Here is a 19,130-nt window from a genome sequence, read left to right as displayed (position 1 = left end):
ACCTGTCGTTGGGGGGCAGCCGCCAGCCCACCCGCCCCGCCCCTGGGACCTGGTCCCGCCCCAAGCAACTGCCAATGCCCGCCACCCACAGACGACAGACGACGCTTCAGTTGTATAAATCTTCTTTAATTGAGAAAGCATGGAGTGGAGACCCCGTCCCCTGGGAGCAGCCAGGAGATGGGTTGATCCTGAGCGGGGGTCTTGCGGGCCAGGGGAGTATGTACCCCTCTTGCAACAAGCGAGAAATAGAGCCCCTCCCTTTAGGGTCTGAGGCTACTCCGAGTCCCCCTCCTAGTTCACTGGTGGGCTCCCGATATTTTTCAGGCCTGCCCCTAGCGCTCCACGCTTTTCAGAAAAATCTTATCAGGCCCTTTTTGGGTACCTAAAACTTAGCTGAAGTTATAAGCTGTAAGGTAAAGCAAGTTCTATTAAGTTAGAAGCTCTGGGGTTATGTGAGGTCTCAGAGCCCAAGGGGCCGTCACCGTCCTTGGCCTGACTTGTAGGGGAGAGGGGCAGAACTTATTGCTGAATTGAGGTCCTGCACTGGGGAGCAACGCTGTGTCCTGTTTGTTCTTTTCATTCTAGATCCATTACCTTAGAGACCTCAGCTTTAAAGGGGATCTGGAAGGAATTCCTGCTGAGGTAGCTAAGTGTTCACGTGCCCCCAACCCAGGCACTGCCAAAATAATGCCATGGTTTTAGCCCCTTGGCCATCCCAGCTTCCCTGCTATGGGCGAAGATTCCTTCCCACACTCCTCTGCCCTTCCTCAGACTCCGTTTCCCTGGCAGACCCCAGCTGAGCTGCCCGAGCTAGAAACGGCATGTAAAAACAAGGTTAGCGTTCTATAGGAAGAATCGGATTTTTAGAAAATCTAGGAAAAACCAGAAGTGTTTCTTGAGTCATCAACAAAGTTCTTAGTGAATCAGAGCTGGGTTCTTTCTGGAGCTCACCTGTGATAGGTGTTACTAGAGAAGGTAGGAGGGGGGGGTCTCTATGAGCACTAATATGGCTGTATAGGCCCCGGTTCCATGCTGGAGGGAAGGGCTGAGAGTCGTGGTCTATGTCCTAGAGCTGAGATTCAGAAGGACCTATGGCTCCATGTGCGTCTAGAAACCCATGCTCTAGAATTGGGTGTCTTTGGGATAAGAAAGTTAAAACTGTGGTGATCTGAGACTGGTCCTAGTTCAGGCCAAGGCCAGGAGCTGGACACGGCTCAAATCTAGCCTCCCTCTACCTGGAAACCAGGGGTCCATCTGGGTCAAGGACAGAAGCCTGCTGGATCCAGAGCAGAGCCTGGCAGCATGCCAGCATTCCAGCACAGAGCCTTAGTGCAAAAAGGGCCCTGGCCAGGGTGCCTGGTGTTCCAGAACCCGACCAGAACAAGGCAGGAGGTGGAGTCGGGCAAAAAGGAAACTGATCCTGAGCTCCCGTGGACCTATAAATCTATGGCTCAGTGGCAATGAAGAGGGCATAGGGCTATAGGAATTGACTGAGCCCGGGGTGCTGTTCTCTCGGCTTTGGATCCCCCCTTGGGCCTTCTTGGGAAAAGGCTTTGAGGGGCTGTGTGGAAGGAAAGAAGTGATCACCGAGGACCATTTTCAGAATCCCCCTCTCTGAACTCCTCCCAGGAGCTGGAAGCCTGGGGTCAGGGATGGCGGGGAGTCACAGCCAGCCCCTCGGCTCCCTTAGGATAGAGTACCCGCTGGGACTTGGCTGCTCAGGGCATGAGTATGGCGGCAGGGTTTGGGGCAGGGCCGGGAGCAGGGCTAGGGGACAGGCTGTGAGAGTGGCCGGCTCCGTGCAAGGGCAGGGAGCCTCCAGTCCACGGACTACATTTCAGGGGGCAGGGGGACTGGAAGGGGAGGTCTCAGGGACACTGTGGAGAGAAGGCTCCCGGTACATGGCCACTGTGAAGGGGAGAGAGAGGAGCAGGAAGGAGAATTAGGCCCGGAGACAGCTAGAAGGAATCAGAGCTCTGAAAGGGTGCCCTTCCCCAACACTCATCCTCTGGGAACCCCAGCCCACAGGAGGAGGGCTCCCCAAACCCCCAAAGGCCAAAGCCTTCCTGGCTTGACTTGGTATAACAGGTGTCCTCCTGGATACTCGCAGGCCCTGATTGGTGTGTCACTCAATGTCCACATCAAGGCCAGTACCCTCCCATGTGGCCCAGCTTTTCCGCAGTCCCTACTCACCCTCCAGGAGCTTGGGCACAAAGTGGGCAGCTGCCTTGGTTTTCTTGACTCGATTTCCCTTCATGACTCGGCCCTCCTTGTCCAGGCCCAGGTACCAGGCCCGGCCAGAGCGGCGCTGGCGGTAGAGCGCGGAGGCATACAGAACGTAGTAGTTCTCGAAGACGCATTCCTTAAAGCGACACTCAGCTGTGAAATGTGGCTGAGGAGACAGAGACCCAGAAAGGCCCACAAAGAGACACAAAAAGACATATCACTGGACAGAAGGGGGCCCTGGGAAGACCAAGAGCCAGGACAGAATCCACACGTTTGGGGCTGGGAGGTCCCACTTCTCACTCCATGCAGACACCAGGGGAAAGGGAGGGTGAGGGGGAGTCTGGTCGCCCCCTATATTTGGGGGGCAGGGGGCTGGAATAAAAGGAAACTAGACTGGGGGGGCAAACCCCAGGCCACTCATCCTTGCCGTCTCACCGAGCTGTACAGCAGCCCCTCAGCGTTCATGGCCATGTAGTGACCCAGCTTGGCACTCTGGATGGTGACCACACGGAGCCCCACAGGGATCAGGTTGAAGTGGGCTGGGGGTGGGGAGAGGGGGGCATCAGTGCTGGGGGCCTCAGGCCTGCAGCCCACCTCCCCCACACCCAGCCCAGTTCCACTGCTTCCCTTGGGGGCCAAAGAGCCAGACAGAAAACAACGACACCGGAAGTGGGAATAGGATGGTCCCCTCCTGTCCCCACATTCTCCCTTCCCACCCAGCCGCTGGCCTCTCCTCTCACTGAAGGAGCTGGTGTCCTCTGGGGTCCCCTGAATGCTCCCATCAGGATTCGCCTGGAGGTAGAAACCTTGGCGGCAGAACAGTTTGGTGACGATGCCTTTGAGCTGAGGCTCTGGAGAGAGAGAGAGAGAGAGAGATTCATCTTCGAAAATGACATCTCTGTTCCCAGAATCATTCCTCCACTTGGCGGGATGGGAGGAAAGAAAGAGGGGAGAATGCACCGGGAGGTCAAGGGTCCCAGGGCCCCAGCTCTCTGATCCTCCAAGCAGGCTCTCTCCCATCTCTCTCTGACTCCAGAGGAAGCCCCGGTGTGGGTCCCTTCTGCTTCCTCTAACCTCCAGCTTTCTGGCTTAATTTATTGAAATTTATTTAAATGGCTTAATTCCTACTCTACAGCTCCACCAGAAGTGGGGGAAGGGAGATGAGGGAAGAAGAAGAGGGGAGCCATCAGAAGGCAGAGGACGGAGGGAAGCAGGCAGGACTGCAGAAGGGCCAGTGTTTGTAACTGTGGGGCGGTGGCAGGGGACCACAGGGTCGGGGCGCCCCCTCAGGAGTGGGGGTGGGACTGGGCCCGACGCTGACTCAGCACCTGCTGCTGCGGCTGCCGCTCGCTTGGCGCGGGCCTTGCCTTGGCCCAGTGCCGGCCTGTCTGACACTGACCCATCTGTCTGTCTGTCTGTCTGTCAGTCCGCGGTCTCGCGGGGGCCCGGCCCTCCCTGAGGCCCAGCCTCTCCCCTGCAGCCAGGTAACCCGCCTGAGGTGGGGGACATTCGGTACCAAACCCTAGGAAATGGGGGAAGGGGGCCGGGGAGCTGGCCAGCCGGGCGGAGTCACGTGGGGGCCGGGTCCCACTCAGAGGGTGGGCTGCGGACCGTACCACTACGGAGGGCCGGCGGAGGGCCGGCGGCGGGGGGAGGAGGGCACGAGGGGGCTGCCCCTGGGGGAGCTGGGAGCAGGCGGGAGTGGGCCCAGAGGGACTCCTGCCAGTCGTGCCTGGACGGGGACCACGCGCCAACCCTCGCCACTCTCCCGCCCGGTCGCTTACTCTCGGCCGACTTCCCCGTACCCCCTCGGAGGTGGTACGACCCCCCAGTCTCCGCGCGGGTCTCTAGCCCCGTACAGGGTCTGAGTTCCTCGCGGCAGAGGGTCCCCCCGAGCATGGGGGATCCGCTTTCGGAGCCGCGTAGGGGTAATGGGGAGTGGCCGGCGCCCCTCTCGAGGCGCAGGTCATCGAGGAGGGCGCACAGAGGGGCGGGCCGGCGAGGTAGCTGCAAGGACACCCGGGGGAGAGCTGGGGAGATTGGCGCCGAGCCACACAGGCTCGGCCAGCAGGAACGGAGCCAAGGCGTGGAGGAGCGGGAGAACCGGGGCGGGGGCGGGGCTGCCAGAACTGCAGAAACCCTCGGGGTGACCCAGGCGTCCGGAACCCCCAGGCCCCTCCACCCGGCATGGAAAGAATCGCGAGAGCCGGCACGTAGGCGGTGGACGGTGGGGGTGGAGACTCCTGCGTTGGGTGGGGGGTGGGGGGCGGCAGGCCGGAGCCCCGAGGCTTGGGAGCGCCAGACCTAGCCCCCCAAGCCTTCCCCTTGCCCTCGACAGCAAGGAGACTCCGGGTTATGGGCAAAAGAGAAGGGAAACTGAGGCATCGTCTGGCAGAGACTCTGAGGTCCTGGCCCACCCCCTTCCACTTTCGGGGAACCCCCCCTCAGTCGGGCCCCATCCTTCGGAGTCCCTGGCCTCAACCTCCCAGGCGGAGAGACCCCAGGCCGGGAGACCCCGCTCTAGCCACTCACCAGGGCCACGGTCCGGCCGCGCGGGCCGCCCCCCGCACAGTCGCACCTTGGACAGCAGGATGAGGAGCTGCTTCTGGCAAAGGGACTTGGTGCCGCGGGGACACACGCGCCGCTGCGCCGACACGGGCCGGCTGCCCCCGGGCTCACGGACCTCCCGCTTCTGCCGAATCAGGCTACTGGCCAGAGCCGCCATGGCGCCCCGGGAGGAGACACCCCCAAACTGGCAGGGGCCCGGAGCGCGCTGGGCTCCTCAAGAGAAGCCCGCTCACCAGGGCATCCTCTCCACGCTGGGGTCCCAACTCACCGCCTCACCCAGGGGACCTGAGGATAAGCCCCAGGCACCCCCAACCCCCAGCCGCCAGCTCCCACCCTTGGGCCCCGTGTTAGCTCCACTGGCCCCAGCGCCCTGTGTATCTGTTGACCCCACCCTCGACTTTTGTCCCCTACTGGAAACTACCCTGTTCTTCACTGTCCCTGTCCTCACTTCCCTTAGGCCAAAGTCAAGACCCTCAAAATTTGCAAGATGTGTTTCCAATAGTCCACCCTTTCTGGGGACCCGCACTCCTCCCAAATCCACTCTTGTAACCTAAAGGGTGCGGGTCATTAGCGTTGATGTATTAACTCAACCCCATCCCTGCTGGGGCACTGCCAATGTCAGGGAGGAACTCAACCTTGGTGTCTTTGCCACCCTCTAAGTGGAAAGGATCCCCCACTTTTTCAATGGAGTCCCCCAAAACTGTCTGGGAAAACCCAGGCTGTCCCTGTTCAGCGATTAGGGGTTCCCGGACCCTATCTCTGGGCCATACCTTTTTTTCACCAAGTCACCTCCATTTCTAATGGTACATGGTTCCAGCTGCTGTGCCCCTTTCCTCACCTTGTCACCCTCCACCCCTTTTGAAGTCACCTCCAAATCCGCCCTTCCTAGGGCTTGTCTGGAGGGCTTCTGTCACCTCGAGATAAGGAGCATCCGGTTTTGTTTCCCCCCCCCCCCACCCCGGGCTGCCCCTTAATTTCCTCGGGGACAGCTGGTGCTGTTTAGATCCCACGCCCTCCAATCCAATCAGCCCCCCGAGAGGAGTGCACCCACGTTAACACCGGTTCCCAACTGTGAACAGGCCCCCTACAAGTCAGAGTGCATCAGGGCTTTCTGCGACAGGGCTTCTCGTCTTCCCCGGGACAGCCTACAGCACCCCTCTTCCTTCCCCGACGCCCCTCAACCTGTCCTGTCTTGTTGATCCGGCGACGGGTGGCGCTGGCTCCGGTTCCAGGCTCCTCCCTCCCTGTCCCTCGCCAGCGGAGCTTCCCCCCACGCCGGGCTAGGCGCCCCGGACCCCAGGAAGGGGTAAGGGTGTCTCCGCAGAGCGCCCTGGTCCGGCGAAGTCAGAGCACCGGGCCGGGCGGCTGGACCAAGCAGAGCGGCGGCGGCGGCGGCGGCAGCAGCGGCAGCGGCAGTGGGGAGCTGAGGCGGCGGCGGCGGCGACAGCAGCTCCCCCTCCTCTGAGAGCCGGCCCGGGGGCGGGGCAGGGGGCGGAGACGCCGGGAAAGAGGGGGGTGCAGCCGGGCGGGCGGAACCCTGGGGTTCCTTGGAGGCAGGGAGTGGGGACGGTCTTAGAGGCAGGCGGAGCCAAGGCAAGGCTGCACGTCTTGGGGTTCAGAGGAGGAGAGACAAGGAGGTGACTGCACTGAACGGAACCCTGGATGGGGAGGAGAGGTTCAGCTTAAGATGGATGGAATGGCGGACGCTGGGAGAATGGAAAAAGGGACCCTACTGCCCAGCCTGGGAGGGCAGAACTGAATGAGGAAAGTGGGGTCTAACTGCAGAGGGGAGGGGTGGTGGTGAGATCCAGCCCGGGGCATAACCTGGCCTGGTCTTCTTAATCTCTCCGATTTTGTGGGAGCCAAACTGGTCAGTCCCTGGTCTCCACACCTTCCTGCTGCGTTTTGTCAGCAAATGTGCACCTCCACTCCTTCCCTACTGACTCCCAAAAGACCATAAAAATTGGGAAGATGGTGGCCGGAGGATGCGCTGAGCCGGGAGGGGTGCTGGCCACAGATCTGGGCTAGAAATGGGACGACCGGTGCCAGGGACGGGGCAGGAGGATGGGGAGGAAACCGCGAGGCCTTCTCTGCGGTGCTCTTTGGACTCAGGACGCTCAAGTGTCTCTCCTCGGCGAGGGGCTAGCAGCCCCCGCCACATCCCCATGGCCAACAGAAGCACCTTTCCACGCGGGTAGGAACAGCGTCTTTAATGGGCCCCGCCTCCCACGCCAGCTAAGCCGCCCCCCTTGCGTGCAGCCTTCGCCTCCTCCACCGCGGCGCGCAGGGCCTGGGCTGGGTCCCCGCGGAGCCGGGCCAACGCCCCGAGCAGCACAGCGGCGCCATCCCCCGCGCGGAGCTTCTGGCCGCTCAGAAAATAGTGGGGCAGCGTCCCGGCCTCGAGCACGCGGCCCAGCTCATCCAGCAGCCCGAGGCAGCAGGCGCCCGCGTTCTCGGGCCGCGCGAGATAGAGCGCGGGTAGCCGCTCGCACGCCCAGTAGAGCAGCGTCCGCAGGAGGTAGGGCGCCGCGGCCCGAGTCCCGGCCACCAGCGGGCGCAGCAGCGCCTGGGCCGCCGCGTGCGCTTGCAGCAGCGGAGCGGGTATGCGCGCCTTGAGCGCCAGCTCCTGGCGGGCGAAGCAGAGCTGCCAGCCGGAGGCGCCCAGCCCCTCGGTGTGGCCGCCGGGCACCAGGTAGAAGGATGACGACTCGGGGGCCAGCGGGCCGGCCCACGAGTGGCTCCGAGCACCATCGGGCCAGCCGGCCACGGACACCACGGGAATCAGGTCGAAGAGCAGGACGCGGCGCGGCGGCCCCGGCGTGGCCAGGAGGACGGTGGTGAACCCCGCGTGGCGGGCGGCGTGAACCAAGCGTGGGGCACCCGGGACGGGGAACAGGGACTCAGCCACCGCGGCCAGTGAAGCAAAGAACCACGCAGATACCTGGATGGGGCAAAGTGTGGGCCAAGTCTCCCAGTCCTCCGACGGCGGTGGGACTGGGCTGAGGATGGCTGCTTTCCTGACATCACCATTCAGGTTTTTCAGTGGGGTGGAAAAGCCATGATCGATTCTGTTTTGCTCAGGCGGCTCGGGCTGGGAAACGTTACTAGAGAGTTTTTCCAAAGACATCTTTGGCTCAGGTTCAGTGACATAACCGTGCTGGTCCATGGAGGTTTGGGGGCCCTCGGGACCTCCTTCACTTTTGGTTCGGCGGATGGAGTCACGTCCTCCTGGGACTGGAGGTCCTAGGCAATCCCGCCAAGCCTCCCGGATCGAGGTTCCGCGGACCTGCTCTGGGAGGCAAAGCCACGCGGAACAGGACTCCGCATCCAGTTGGAACTCCTGCCCAGTGCCGTCTAGCGAAAACACGGGCACTAGAAGTGTAAAGCCGGCGTCGTAATGAGGTCCCCGGATGTAAGGACCTAGGGGTGCAGGTCCCAGATCCAGGGAGCCCTCGCGAATCCCACCACGAAGCAGCAAGAGCTCTGCTTGGGGAGGAAACCGGGGGTCCCGACGGTGAACGAGACCTACGGGAAGAGACGGGTTGGGGAGGGCAAGGCCCAAAGCCCCGGGCGGGGTGGGGCGGGGCTCAAGGCTGCGAACGGCCGGAGGCGGGGAGAGTGACTTACCCAGCAAGGAGAAGACGAAGTCCTTGGCCCGGAGGAGATCGGGTCCCGGCTTGGGCGCGTCACTCCAGCTCTCCTGCACACCGAGCTCCTGGATCAGCTGCGTTAGTTCCTGCAGCTGCGCCCCGGAGCAGAAGTCTATGTCGGTGAGCGGCCGGGCTGGGGCTGGGGGCGGCGGGCCCCACCAGGGCGCACTCCCCCAGACCGCCGAAGCCATGTGGCTCAGCCGTTTGGGGCCAGGGAAAACACGGACGGGAGGACGCTTAGACGGGCCGCTCCTCTGCGGCCAAAAAGCCGCCCGCGTTCTTCTCTCCTCCCGAGGCCGCCGGAGTGCCCCAGACACAGTTAGTCAAAGGGTTTGCAGCTGAAGGGCTCTAAATTTAGTCTTGAAACCGAACAAATAAATACCTCCAACGCCGTTGCCCTTTTCTCAAATGCTGGTCCCCGCCCCCATGGAAAGGCTCACCTGACTCAGCAGGTAAAAAGTAGCTGTTGGGCCCTCCGACGGGATGTTGATAGTCGCCGCCGCCGCCCCTGGTCCGCCTCCCCTTACCTCTCTTTCGGAAGCCGCTTGTGGTCTGCGGCTGCCCTCTTCGGGATAGCTGCAAGGGGTGGGCAGGCAGCAGACGTAAGGATTCAACAGGTATCTTCTTCCTGGAGCCCGAGGCCACGCCCCCAAGCTGGGGCCACGCCCCCTTCTGGAGGCCGTCCGGGCAGTTCCGGCCCGGCCCCGGCTCCTGCCGGAGATCAGTCGCGCTCCGCGCCGCTGAGCTCTCGCGCTGTGCTGGGGGTTGTAGTTTGTCTCCCGAGCTGCCCGGGCGCTGAGGCCACGCCCCTGCATCCTTTCCTGTTCCGCTGAAGTAGTGTCTGATGGAAGTTGTAGTTTCTGTGGAGATCAACTCCTGTGACTTTCAAGCCCAGGTCAGGCCCACGTGAACATTCCGTGGGGTTGGAACAGGATGGCTCCGAAGAGCAAATAATAAAGGGGGACGTACCCCAGGGGTCTGGGGGGTAATAGGGGCCTCTGCATCTCTTGTGGGAGTACAGGAGTCCTGGTCGCTTAAATCTAGGAGGGGTCGTCCACGCAATCATAACCTTCATTTGAGAGATGAGACTGCAGCCTATAAAGGCTGCACGTGGTAGGGAGCGGCCAGAGAGGTGTTGGAGAGGGGCTCCCAGCTGGGTGCCAAGCCATCCCTTCCGGGTCAGTGTCAGTCAAGCACACACAGGTGGTGACCCAGGAAAAAACATCTGGCTCAGGGAAGGGACATAGGTATTGGCGATGCCCACCTCGGACCCATAAGTGCTGGCAGGGAACACACCTCCCATCGGCCAGCTCATGCGCCCACACAGAAGTGTTATCAGCACTGAAAATCAAGTCCAGAGGAAAATCCCAGCCAGGCTGGGGCAGGGCAGTGGAACGCTCTCCGGAGGAAATCACTTTCAGTGACCATGGCCACCAGAGATACAGCTCTAGCCCAGGATGAGCCTGGGACCCAGAATGAGAAGACAGAACCACAGGGAACCAGGGACAGGCCCGCAGACCAGACCAGTCCACCACCAGACCAGGATTTCTGACATTCCCTTTGCACCCCTCCCTGGAAGGACCATGTCCAAGGTGAGGTCGGCCCATGTCTGCAGCAAAGAGCTGCGTAGAAGGGGACTCAGAATCAAGCTTGATTTGGGGAGCCCCGATCTCAGGGGTTCTGAGTCCCTGACAAAGAAATCTCTTCGCCCTCAGCAACCTTGAGGCCCAAAACACAGCTCAGAATGGGGGAGGCAGGTTTCCATATACCTGGTTGTGACCTGAGAGACCAGATGGGGGAAGACTAAAGGCTAGGGTCTTTGTCACAGTCTGAGGGGCAATCGGGTATAGGGTGTCCCTACTCCTTCCCTCCTCCCCAGAGGGTGGCCTGTCATCACATTGAAAACAACTAAGTTCTCTGGGTTCTGTGCAAGCTTTGAAGATGCTGGGTTTGAGTGACAAGGGAAAGGAAAGTTTCTGTAAACTGTAAAGCATTGCTGTCCGATAGGTTTTTCTGTGACAGTGGAAAGGTTCTAAATCTGTGCCATCCAATACAGTAGCCACATATGGCTACCAGGCACTTAAAATGTAGGTAATGAGACAGAACGGAATTTTAAATTTTTTTTCTTTCCTTTTTTTAAGTAGGCTCCATGCATGCCCAACATGGGGCTTGAACTCCCGACCCTGAGATCGAGAGTCACGTGTTCTACTGACTGAGCCAGCCAGGCGCCCCTAAATTCTTAATTTTATTTATTTATTTATTTATTTGACAGAGAGAAATCACAAGTAGATGGAGAGGCAGGCAGAGAGAGAGAGGGAAGCAGGCTCCCTGCTGAGCAGAGAGCCCGATGCGGGACTCGATCCCAGGACCCTGAGATCATGACCTGAGCCAAAGGCAGCGGCTTAACCCACTGAGCCACCCAGGCGCCCCTAAATTTTTAATTTTAATTAATTTATGTTTTAACAGCCATATTTGGCTCATGGCCACTGTATTGGACGAGGCAGCTCTGGGCCTTGGGGTTCCACCACACAGGGATGCAGGAGAAACAGGGGCAGGGATAGAGTAGCAGCCCTCATTGGGCCCTGTGGGGGGCCACAGCATCAGGAACAGGGCTAGGGTGGGATGTCCCCAAACAACCACACAATCGTTCTCTTGCCTCTTTATTCCTGATGCACCTTTGCCCCCTCTTTCTCCAAGGTTCTCATCACACTCTGATATCCCCACTCCTTGGTGGTCTCCGGGGGGTTGCTGCATGCCTCTTGGCGACTGCGTCTGGGAGACAGAGCTTCACACTTGTCCCTGCCCACCCCAAACTGTCTCTGGCGGGCATCGAAGACCACATGCCCGACTCGGGTGCCTGACCCAGGGCAGTAGGGCTTCCAGTTGACTTTGGGAGGCATAGACATCTGGCGATAGCTCTGGGAGGCTGAAGGCACCGGATCCACGGGACGGTATGCCCAGTCTTGGCCACCTGCTCGCCGGGAGGATGGCTGCAGCTCAATTAGCAAAGGGACCTCTGAGAAGGTTTGCAGGTCATTGTAGATCACCGCCGGGGGCTTGGGTGAGCTGGAGTTCTGACTAGGTGGGACAGGCGGCCATGGAAGGCGCTGTTGTGGGTCTTCCTTCTGGGGAGCCTGCTCGGATGCACATGACTTCGGGCACAGTGAGGACTTTGGGGTCTGAGGGAGGCCCAAGACTTGTTCTGAGTCGGTACTTAGAGCAAGGCCTGGGTTCTTGGGGTGGTTGGGATGTGAGATAAGGGGTGAATCCTTGTGGAGGCTGGATTCCCTAATAAGACTTTGAGTCTTGGGGAGAATATGGTCTTGCGTAAAGGCTGGGCCCCTATGGGGGCCAGGATCTTGATTAATTCCTGGGTACTGGTGGAAGTTAGGGTCTTGGGTATATTCTGGGCTCCTGTAAATTCCAACGTCTTGTGTCCGGCCACATCTCCTTTCGACTTCAATGGCTTGTGTCAGGCCTGGACTCTTGTAGTCTCCGGAGTCTTGGGTAAGGCCTGAGCCCTTAAGGAGACCAGAGGTTTGGATCAAGCCTGAGCACCTGTTGACTTCAGATTCTTGGTATAGGCTCTTCTGTGGGCAAGGATCTTGGGGAAGGCCTAGGCTCCTGGAGACTTCCAGCTCATGAGCATGACCTGTGCTCTTGTAAATTCCAGAATCTTGAGAGGGTCCCGCACTATTATGGAGGCCTGTTGTCTGGGAGAGATCTTGCCTTTTATGGTGTATAGTCTCTTGGTTTTGTTCTAGATTCCTATAGACGCCAGAGTTTTGCATAAAGCCTGAACTCCTCTGAGTGTCGGAAGTTTGGGGAAATGGTATGTCCTTGTGGAGGTTACAAGGTTGGGTGAGACATGGGCTTCTAAAGATAGCTGCATTTTGAGTAGGACCTAGGCTCTTTTGGGGGCCAGAATCTTGGGTAATGACCAGATTCTTGTGAAGTCCAGAATCTTGAGAAGGGCTCGGACTCTTGCAGAGAGAAGAGTCTAGAGTAGGGCCTGGGGGCTTGTTTAGGCCTGGATCTTCAGCAAGGCCTGGGTTCCTTGGAACTCTCAAGTCCTTTGAAAGGCTTGAAGTCCTTTGGAGGCCAGAATCTTGGTTGAGGCCCAGACTCCCCTGAAGTTTAGGGGGCTGGGGTGGAATTGGAGGTTGGAAAGTCTTGGAGAAGTGCGGAGGGATGGGGAACTGGGAAGAGGAGACGGACTGAGAAGATTTGGAGGTCGGGGGAAAGGTGGGGGGTCGCACTGAGTCGGAGAGCTGCTGGTGGTTGGAGGCTTGATGAGGGACAAAGGATCTGGGGGACATAAGGGGCAGAGAAAGAGTGCACGGGGGAGAGATGGTGCTCACTGAGCTCTGGGTAGTGGTCGGAGAATGAAAGCAACGCTGAGAAGGTGTGGCCTCCTTGGAGTAGACGAGGAATTTGGGGTAGACCGGAGTCTGAGAGTCTGTGCGTCTCCTCTCTGAACTGCAGGGATGGAAGCTAAGATAAGGGAAGATCTTGGGCTGCAAGAACTTGTCTTTGGCATCATTCGAGATCTTCCATTCCACATTTCCCAACTCCAGGTAGCCCAGGACGGAGCCTGTGGAGTGCTTGGCACTGTCCCTGTTGGGTTGCTTTGTTGTTGGCTCCGCTGTACCAGAGCTGTCCAGATCCTGCCCCTCTTGGGGCCTGCGGAGGGTGCCCATGTCCTTTCTGGAATACCCAGAGGGCGGAGGGGGGCACATATGGTGTACGCTCTGCTTCACCCTGCGGGCATCGTAGACCACGTGGCCAGTGGAGAGGTCTTGGCCAAAGGCAGTCAGTGTAGACGGAATAGGAGTTAGGATGGGGGTACGGGTGGTGACAGAGACTGGAGTGGGGACAGGAGTGGTCGTCAGGGTCATGACCAGAGTTGGGCCAGGCGCTGGGACAGAGATTGGGCCAGGGGTTGGGAGAGGGGCTGCGACAAGGGTCGTTGGGGGAGGGGCTGGGGCAGAGGCGGGAGAGGGCACCAGGGGGTGAGGTGCATGGGTGTGGGTTAGATGAGCATGGGCTGGAGTGCAGGCTGGGCTGTGGGCTATTACATGCTCAGGGGTGTGACCCAGGGGATGGGCTGAGGGGTGCTCAGGGTTCTGGGCCTGGGCAGGAGTGGGCTGTGTGTGCTCAGGGGTAAAGCCTGGGGAGTAGGTATGGGCCTGGACTGCGGTGTGCTCGGGGCCATGGACTGGGGCTGGGGTGTGTTCAGCGGCATGGGCTTGGGGGGTGATGTGCTCAGGGGTGAGGGCTACGGAGTAGGTATGGGCCTGAAGGGAGTGGTATTCGAGGGCTTGGGCTGGGGAATGGATCTGGGCCTGCGGTGGGTTATACTCAAGGGTGTGAGCTGGGTCGGCCTGGGGGGTGGTGTGCTCAGGGGTGTGAGTTGGGAAGGAGGTCTGTGCCTGGGGGGTGTGGTCAGGGGCATGGGCTAGGGAGGAAGAGTGGGCCCCAGGGGTGGTGTGGTCAGGGGTGTGGGCTGGGAAGGAGGTCTGGGCCCTGGGGGTGGTGTGCTCAGGTCTATGGGTTGGGAAGGTCTGGGCCTGGGGGGTGGTGTGCTCAGGGGCATGGGCTAAGGAGGAGGCACGGGCCCTGGGGGTGGTGTGCTCCGGAGTGCGGGCTGGGAAGGAGGTCTGGGCCCTGGGGGTGGTGTGCTCAGGTCTGTGGGCTGGGAAGGTCTGGGTCTGGGGGGTGGTGTGCTCAGGGGCATGGGCTATGGAGGAGGCACGGGCCCTGGGTGTGGTGTGCTCCAGGGTGTGGGCTGGGAAGGAGGTCTGGGCCCTGGGGGTGGTGTGCTCAGGTCCATGGGCTTGGAGGGTCTGGGCCTGGGGGGTGGTGTGCTCGGGGGCATGGGCTAAGGAGGAGGCACGGGCCTTGGGGGTGGTGTGCTCCAGGGTATGGGCTGGGAAGGAGGCCTGGGCCCTGGGGGTGGTGTGCTCAGGTCCATGGGCTGGGAAGGAGGCCTGAGCCCTGGGGTTGGTGTGCTCAGGTCCATGGGCTGGGAAGGAGGTCTGGGTCTGGGCTGTGGTGTGCTCAGGGGTATGGGCAGGGGAGTGGGTGTGGGTCTGGGCGGGGACACGGGGTGGGTCATAGTCTGGGGTGTTGGTCTTGCTCTCATGGGGCAAGAGGAGGGGAACCACGTCCATCGTGCTCATCCTGGGGAACTGGGAAGGTGTCTGGTGCCTGGAGATAAAGGGGGCCTGGGCCTTTAAGGCTGTGACCTGGGAGGCTTCCCCAGCTCCCATCACCCCCTCCTTCCACGGTCCCCAGGGAGCGTCCACAGGAGCCCCGGTGTGTCCACATGGAGGCGGCACCCAGCAGCACCCAGAAGCTTTCTCGTCGTTCATGTCTGGAATCCAGGAGTTGAGATGGTTAGGGTGCCCGGCCAGGAAGCCGGGGCGACGGTGGAAGCGGGAGGAGACTCTCGAACACAGGTTCTTGGGGTCCATGGAGCAGCGGGTACACATGGGATGGCCGCCTGCAGAGCTGGGATGCTTGTCTGCGGGCACAGTGGGGAGGGGGCAAGGCCAGGGCTCCTGAGGGGCTGAGAGAGGGGATTGCCCCACATTCCTTGAGGCCCTGCTGAGGTCCACTCACCTTTGGGGAAAAAATGATGGAAAAGGATCCGCAGGGAGCTCTTCAAATGCCTCCAGAGCTGAGGGGAGCAGGGGAGGGGGGAGCCCGGACATGCGGTGAGCCCTGCCGCCCAGCCCGTGCTCAGCCCCATCCCGGCAGCCCACCCACCTCGGCCCCTTCCCACCACGGGGCTCCCCCAACCCTGTTGTCCCCGCCCTGACCAGAGTCACCACGTTGATCCCCACGTTGAGCAAAATGACACTGCCCAGAATCAGAAGAATAGAGTCTCCGAGGTCCTGGCACTTCCTGGGGTTGGTGCCAGAGCACACTTGAGCTCCGTGGTGGGCTCGCTCACCCATGGCCGGGGGTCCCAGGACTACCTGGGCCCCCCCGTGGCCCCCACATACTCACTAGGAGCCAGACTCCTGTCTTGGGGGAGGGGGTGAGGGACTGGGTCACAATGGGGCAGGTGTTGGGTCACAATGAGGGAGGTGAGGAAATGGAGGGCCTAGGACGGCCTGCTCTGGTACCAGGTTCTCCTCACCTGAGTCCCCAAAGTCCAGCGGGACTGAAAGCCAGCGCCCTGCCCTGGGGCCCTCATTCCTCCTCTGTTCCCTCACTGCCCTACCTTGCTCCCTCGAACACTCACGCAATCCGTCCCCTCGGCCACTCTCGAGGCTGGGAAGACCTTGGCTTCAGAGCCTTGGCCTTCTCCCTGCCCTCCATGGGGCAGTGGCCCTGGATCTAAGCGGACGTAGGACGCACGGGCCTGGAATCTGACCTTCTGGGTGTCGTGTGGGGCTGAGCCGCAGAGCCCACTTACGGACCAGGGAGAGCAGCCGCCCAGAGCTGGTGGAGGTCTCCCAGTCTCCTGGCTGCAAGGGCCCCGTAGGGCAGCACGGGGTGGAACCAGGGTCCTACCAGGGGGGACGGAGGCCACAGCCACGGGGACGCAGGCTGACAGGAGGAGGGACCCTTCCCAGCCGCAGAACACACCACAGTGCTTTCCGAACTCTGTTGCTCTTTATTCCTGCCTCTCTGTGTGGCACCCCCCCTGTTGCTGCGGGTCAGTGAAGCTTCCCGGTCCGGCTCCGGTGCAGCGATGGCCTCGAGGCCGAGGCGGAGGGCGGGGGCAGCGAGTTGGCCCGCGCTCGGCTCTCCTGCACCTGCCGCTTTAGCTCCAGGCTGTCGTAGACCTGGCAGCTGGCAGTGCCCCCCGGGTTCCTGCTGAGCGGCAGGAAGGTGGGCTGGGGCTGGGGGGGCTCGGGGACCTGGGCTTCAGGCAGGGGCTGGGAGGAATGGGGGAGCAGGGCCGAGCAGGGGGCTGGGGCCCGTTGGTAGGTGGTCTCGCCCAGCATGGTGAGGGAGGTGGAAGTCGTCAGAGGGTGCCGAGCCGGCAGTGCCTCAGCCCACTCGGCCGCCCGACGCCGGACCTCGTGGGGCTCGCGGGCATTGTAGCTCAGGTGGCCCGTGGACGGGTGCGGGCTGCGGCTGGGCTGGCTGTAAGTGTGGCCGGGGACGCTCCGCCGGTGCGCCTGGGGGGAGCAGTGCTCACGGGCCTCGGGCCGGGAGCCCCGGGGCACCAGGGCGGGCGGCGGCTCAGAGCCCTCCAGACCCCGCCGCCGCTGGTCCCAGGAGTCATAGAGGAGCTGGCCGCTCGAGGGGTAAGGGCTGAACCCTGCGGGGACCCAGGAGGGATTGGGGGGCAGCCGGCGGAGGGGCGGTGGAGGTGAGGCCCACTGCTCTACCTCCATGCTGCCCCAGACTCGGGACTGGGAGCAGTGGGGCCCGCAGGACTGCAGCCGCAGCTCCGACTTGGCCTCCACACGCTTGGGCATGCGGCGCAGCTCGGGCGAGAGGTAGAGGGAGGGCGGGGGCAGACTGGCCAGGATCCCGCCCCGGCGGCCCCACAGCCCCACGTTGGAGGGCAGGCCCCTCTGCGGGTAAAGCCCTCCCCAGCCGCCCCGTGGGTACTTGGGGTGTGGGAAGGCCAGGTCCTCCTCCTCCAGGTAGGAGTCCAGGTCGCCCCCGAAGGAGGGCACCACCCGCAGCTGGGACATCTTGCGGCCTTGATGGTGGCTGCGGAAGGCTGAGCGGTTGTGGCAGAAATGCTTCTGGTTCTTCAGCCCCCACTGGTGGCTGCAAGAGTCGTGGTGGTGGTGGTGGTGGTGGCGGTGACCGTGGCCGTGGCGTTGGCGAGGGCCGCGGCTGCGGGGGCGGTGGCGGTGGCGGTGGCGGCGGGGGCGGCGGCGGCAGGAGCGGGAGCTGCGGAGATGGTGGTAAGAGGAGGACGGGTAGCACACCGGCCGGGCCAGCTTCACTTCCATGGGCTCCAGGGTGCAGTGGACGTGGACGTCTTGGGGCTTGGCAGGGGGATCCTTGGTGGGACTTTCACAAGGCTGGGAGGTTTCATCTGGGGGTGACAAGAGTCCGTGAGGTCGGGACGACTGTCAAAAGAGCTCGGGGTTGGGAACAGGACGGCATAGGTTTCTCGGGTTGTGGCTGGTGACGATGGGGTGGGAGGAAGGGGGCCATGTCCCCGACCTCTCTTACTGCCATACTTACTTTTCTGATTAGTCCAAGAGATCATCTTGTCTAAGACATTCTGGAGTCCATGCCACATCTGGGGGTGGGGGGAGGGCGGGAATGAGGACCGAGCGTCTCTCTACCCGCACCCCGCCCTGCCACACTCCTACCTGGCTCCCAGCCAAGAGCACACTCCTGCAGGTGCAGGTGCCCCCCCCCCCCACCCTCTTTGCCTGTGGGGGCGGCCCGCCGCCAGCACTGACCATGGTCACCACGTTGATCGCAATGTTCACCAGGATGACAAGGCCCACCAGCAGAAGCAGCACATCTTCGGGATCCTGCGGATGTTCCTGATACTGATTACAGCACCCCACGTTGTCATACCAGAGCTGGTTTTCCATGGTGGGGGGGCCCTAGGGCCACCTGGGCCACCGCCCCCCCCCCCAAGCCCCAACCACACTGTACTCATGCTGGGACCTGGGGACAGCTACCAGCTGGTGAGGGGTCTGGGTCATAATGAGGCACATTGTGGGGAGTCACAATGCAGAGGTGGCCACTCTTATCCACACGGCTCGCCCTTAGATGGCCATGGCCGCCCTTGGCTGCCACTTGATGGGGCCCCTGTCCCCGGATATCCCAGAGCTCAGTCTGTCTCTGTCTCCCACAGGGGCCTGCTTAAGTCGCCACCGGATTCGTGAGTTGAAAATAGGGTCGCTATAGTTGTAAGACGGTTTTCACAGGGCTCGAACGGTCCATAAAGAATTTCCTCCAAGTCGTCGTCCTCATGAGACATCATGGCAGCTTGTGGAGTTTGTCCCCTCGACCCATGCCTACTTGGGGCTAGCAGCTAGGGTGACAGCAAGGGTCCCCCCGGGGTCACTCCACTGTGCTGTTCCCTCCCCGTCCTTCCTGTTTCACTGCGATGATTCGTCTAGCACCTACCCTCCCCCACCCCTTCTGGCCAAGGATTGCAGCCGACATAGTGTGGTCACCAAGCCCACTGGTCCCCTCGCTTCGGAGCAAGACTGACTTCCCACTCGCCCCGGTTGCTTTCATCTGCCAGGGACCACCCCCCGACCATGCTCTTTTTGCTTCCTAACCAATTGCCCTCCCACTGACCTAGACCTCCCAGCCGGAGAACTGTTAGATGCCCCCTTAAGAAAACCTCCCGAAATTCACAAAGCACAAAGAGATGTCATTGTTGACAAAGGAGACTTGTTCAGAAGCAGGTTCATGACTGGGGCCCCTGGAAGTGGCGCCCTGGGGTCCTTGAGTCATTTGTCTGCACGATGGGTGAACAACTCGAACGGAATAAGGCAACATCCAGTGGGCGTTCCCCTTCGAGCCCCTAAACACGTAGTGGGTGCTCGATACTCACTCACTGAACGGGATCAAAGTGATCAATGATGTCGGCTGAAAGCGAACAGAGCAACAGGCCTGTTGCTCTGTTGCTCAGAAGGCCTGTCTGTCCACATTCCGCGCACGCATCTGCTACGGAAGGTGGGGTCCGCGGCCTTTGGCAGGGGAGCACTCACATGGCTTCGGTTCCCAGGCGCA

The 19,130-nt window shown here is 61.3% G+C and overlaps 4 protein-coding genes across 13 annotated transcripts; all 4 read right to left on the bottom strand.

Moving 5' to 3' along the window:
• Nucleotides 1-110: 110 nt before the first annotated feature.
• Nucleotides 111-6,062, bottom strand: FGF11 (fibroblast growth factor 11). 3 transcript variants are annotated; one of them, XM_032321373.1, is made up of 5 exons: nt 4,759-6,062; nt 2,967-3,077; nt 2,662-2,765; nt 2,194-2,392; nt 111-1,908 (listed from the first exon to the last, which is right to left on the bottom strand). In XM_032321373.1, the coding sequence occupies exons 1-5, from the start codon at nt 4,949-4,951 to the stop codon at nt 1,838-1,840; spliced, it is 678 nt and encodes a 225-aa protein (XP_032177264.1). In that variant the 5' UTR covers nt 4,952-6,062; the 3' UTR covers nt 111-1,837. The 3 variants fall into 3 exon arrangements, with proteins under 3 accessions (XP_032177264.1, XP_032177265.1, XP_032177266.1); XM_032321374.1 differs by lacking the exon at nt 4,759-6,062 and adding an exon at nt 4,011-4,745; XM_032321375.1 differs by lacking the exon at nt 4,759-6,062 and adding an exon at nt 3,626-3,836.
• Nucleotides 6,063-6,352: 290 nt separating this feature from the next.
• On the bottom strand, nt 6,353-9,193 carry TMEM102 (transmembrane protein 102). Its single transcript, XM_032321372.1, has 2 exons — nt 8,422-9,193; nt 6,353-8,319 (listed from the first exon to the last, which is right to left on the bottom strand). Exons 1-2 carry the CDS (start codon nt 8,633-8,635, stop codon nt 7,004-7,006), a joined length of 1,530 nt encoding a protein of 509 aa, XP_032177263.1. The 5' UTR covers nt 8,636-9,193; the 3' UTR covers nt 6,353-7,003.
• Nucleotides 9,194-10,946: 1,753 nt separating this feature from the next.
• SPEM3 (SPEM family member 3) lies at nt 10,947-15,490 on the bottom strand. Of its 8 annotated transcripts, none has more exons than XM_032321416.1 (5): nt 15,269-15,490; nt 15,069-15,126; nt 14,252-14,970; nt 13,932-14,155; nt 10,947-13,886 (listed from the first exon to the last, which is right to left on the bottom strand). In XM_032321416.1, the coding sequence occupies exons 1-5, from the start codon at nt 15,404-15,406 to the stop codon at nt 11,105-11,107; spliced, it is 3,921 nt and encodes a 1,306-aa protein (XP_032177307.1). In that variant the 5' UTR covers nt 15,407-15,490; the 3' UTR covers nt 10,947-11,104. The 8 variants fall into 8 exon arrangements, with proteins under 8 accessions (XP_032177307.1, XP_032177304.1, XP_032177306.1 ...); XM_032321415.1 differs by having other exon boundaries at nt 10,948-13,970; nt 14,016-14,155; XM_032321417.1 differs by having other exon boundaries at nt 10,948-14,176; nt 14,273-14,344; nt 14,393-14,970.
• Nucleotides 15,491-16,028: 538 nt separating this feature from the next.
• Nucleotides 16,029-18,087, bottom strand: SPEM2 (SPEM family member 2). The gene is made up of 3 exons (XM_032321423.1): nt 17,837-18,087; nt 17,613-17,670; nt 16,029-17,460 (listed from the first exon to the last, which is right to left on the bottom strand). The coding sequence occupies exons 1-3, from the start codon at nt 17,972-17,974 to the stop codon at nt 16,115-16,117; spliced, it is 1,542 nt and encodes a 513-aa protein (XP_032177314.1). The 5' UTR covers nt 17,975-18,087; the 3' UTR covers nt 16,029-16,114.
• Nucleotides 18,088-19,130: the final 1,043 nt, after the last annotated feature.

The sequence above is a fragment of the Mustela erminea genome, chromosome 18 (assembly GCF_009829155.1).
Source record: "Mustela erminea isolate mMusErm1 chromosome 18, mMusErm1.Pri, whole genome shotgun sequence".
Taxonomy (NCBI): domain Eukaryota; kingdom Metazoa; phylum Chordata; class Mammalia; order Carnivora; family Mustelidae; genus Mustela; species Mustela erminea.
This window is presented reverse-complemented; position numbering and strand designations above follow the sequence as displayed.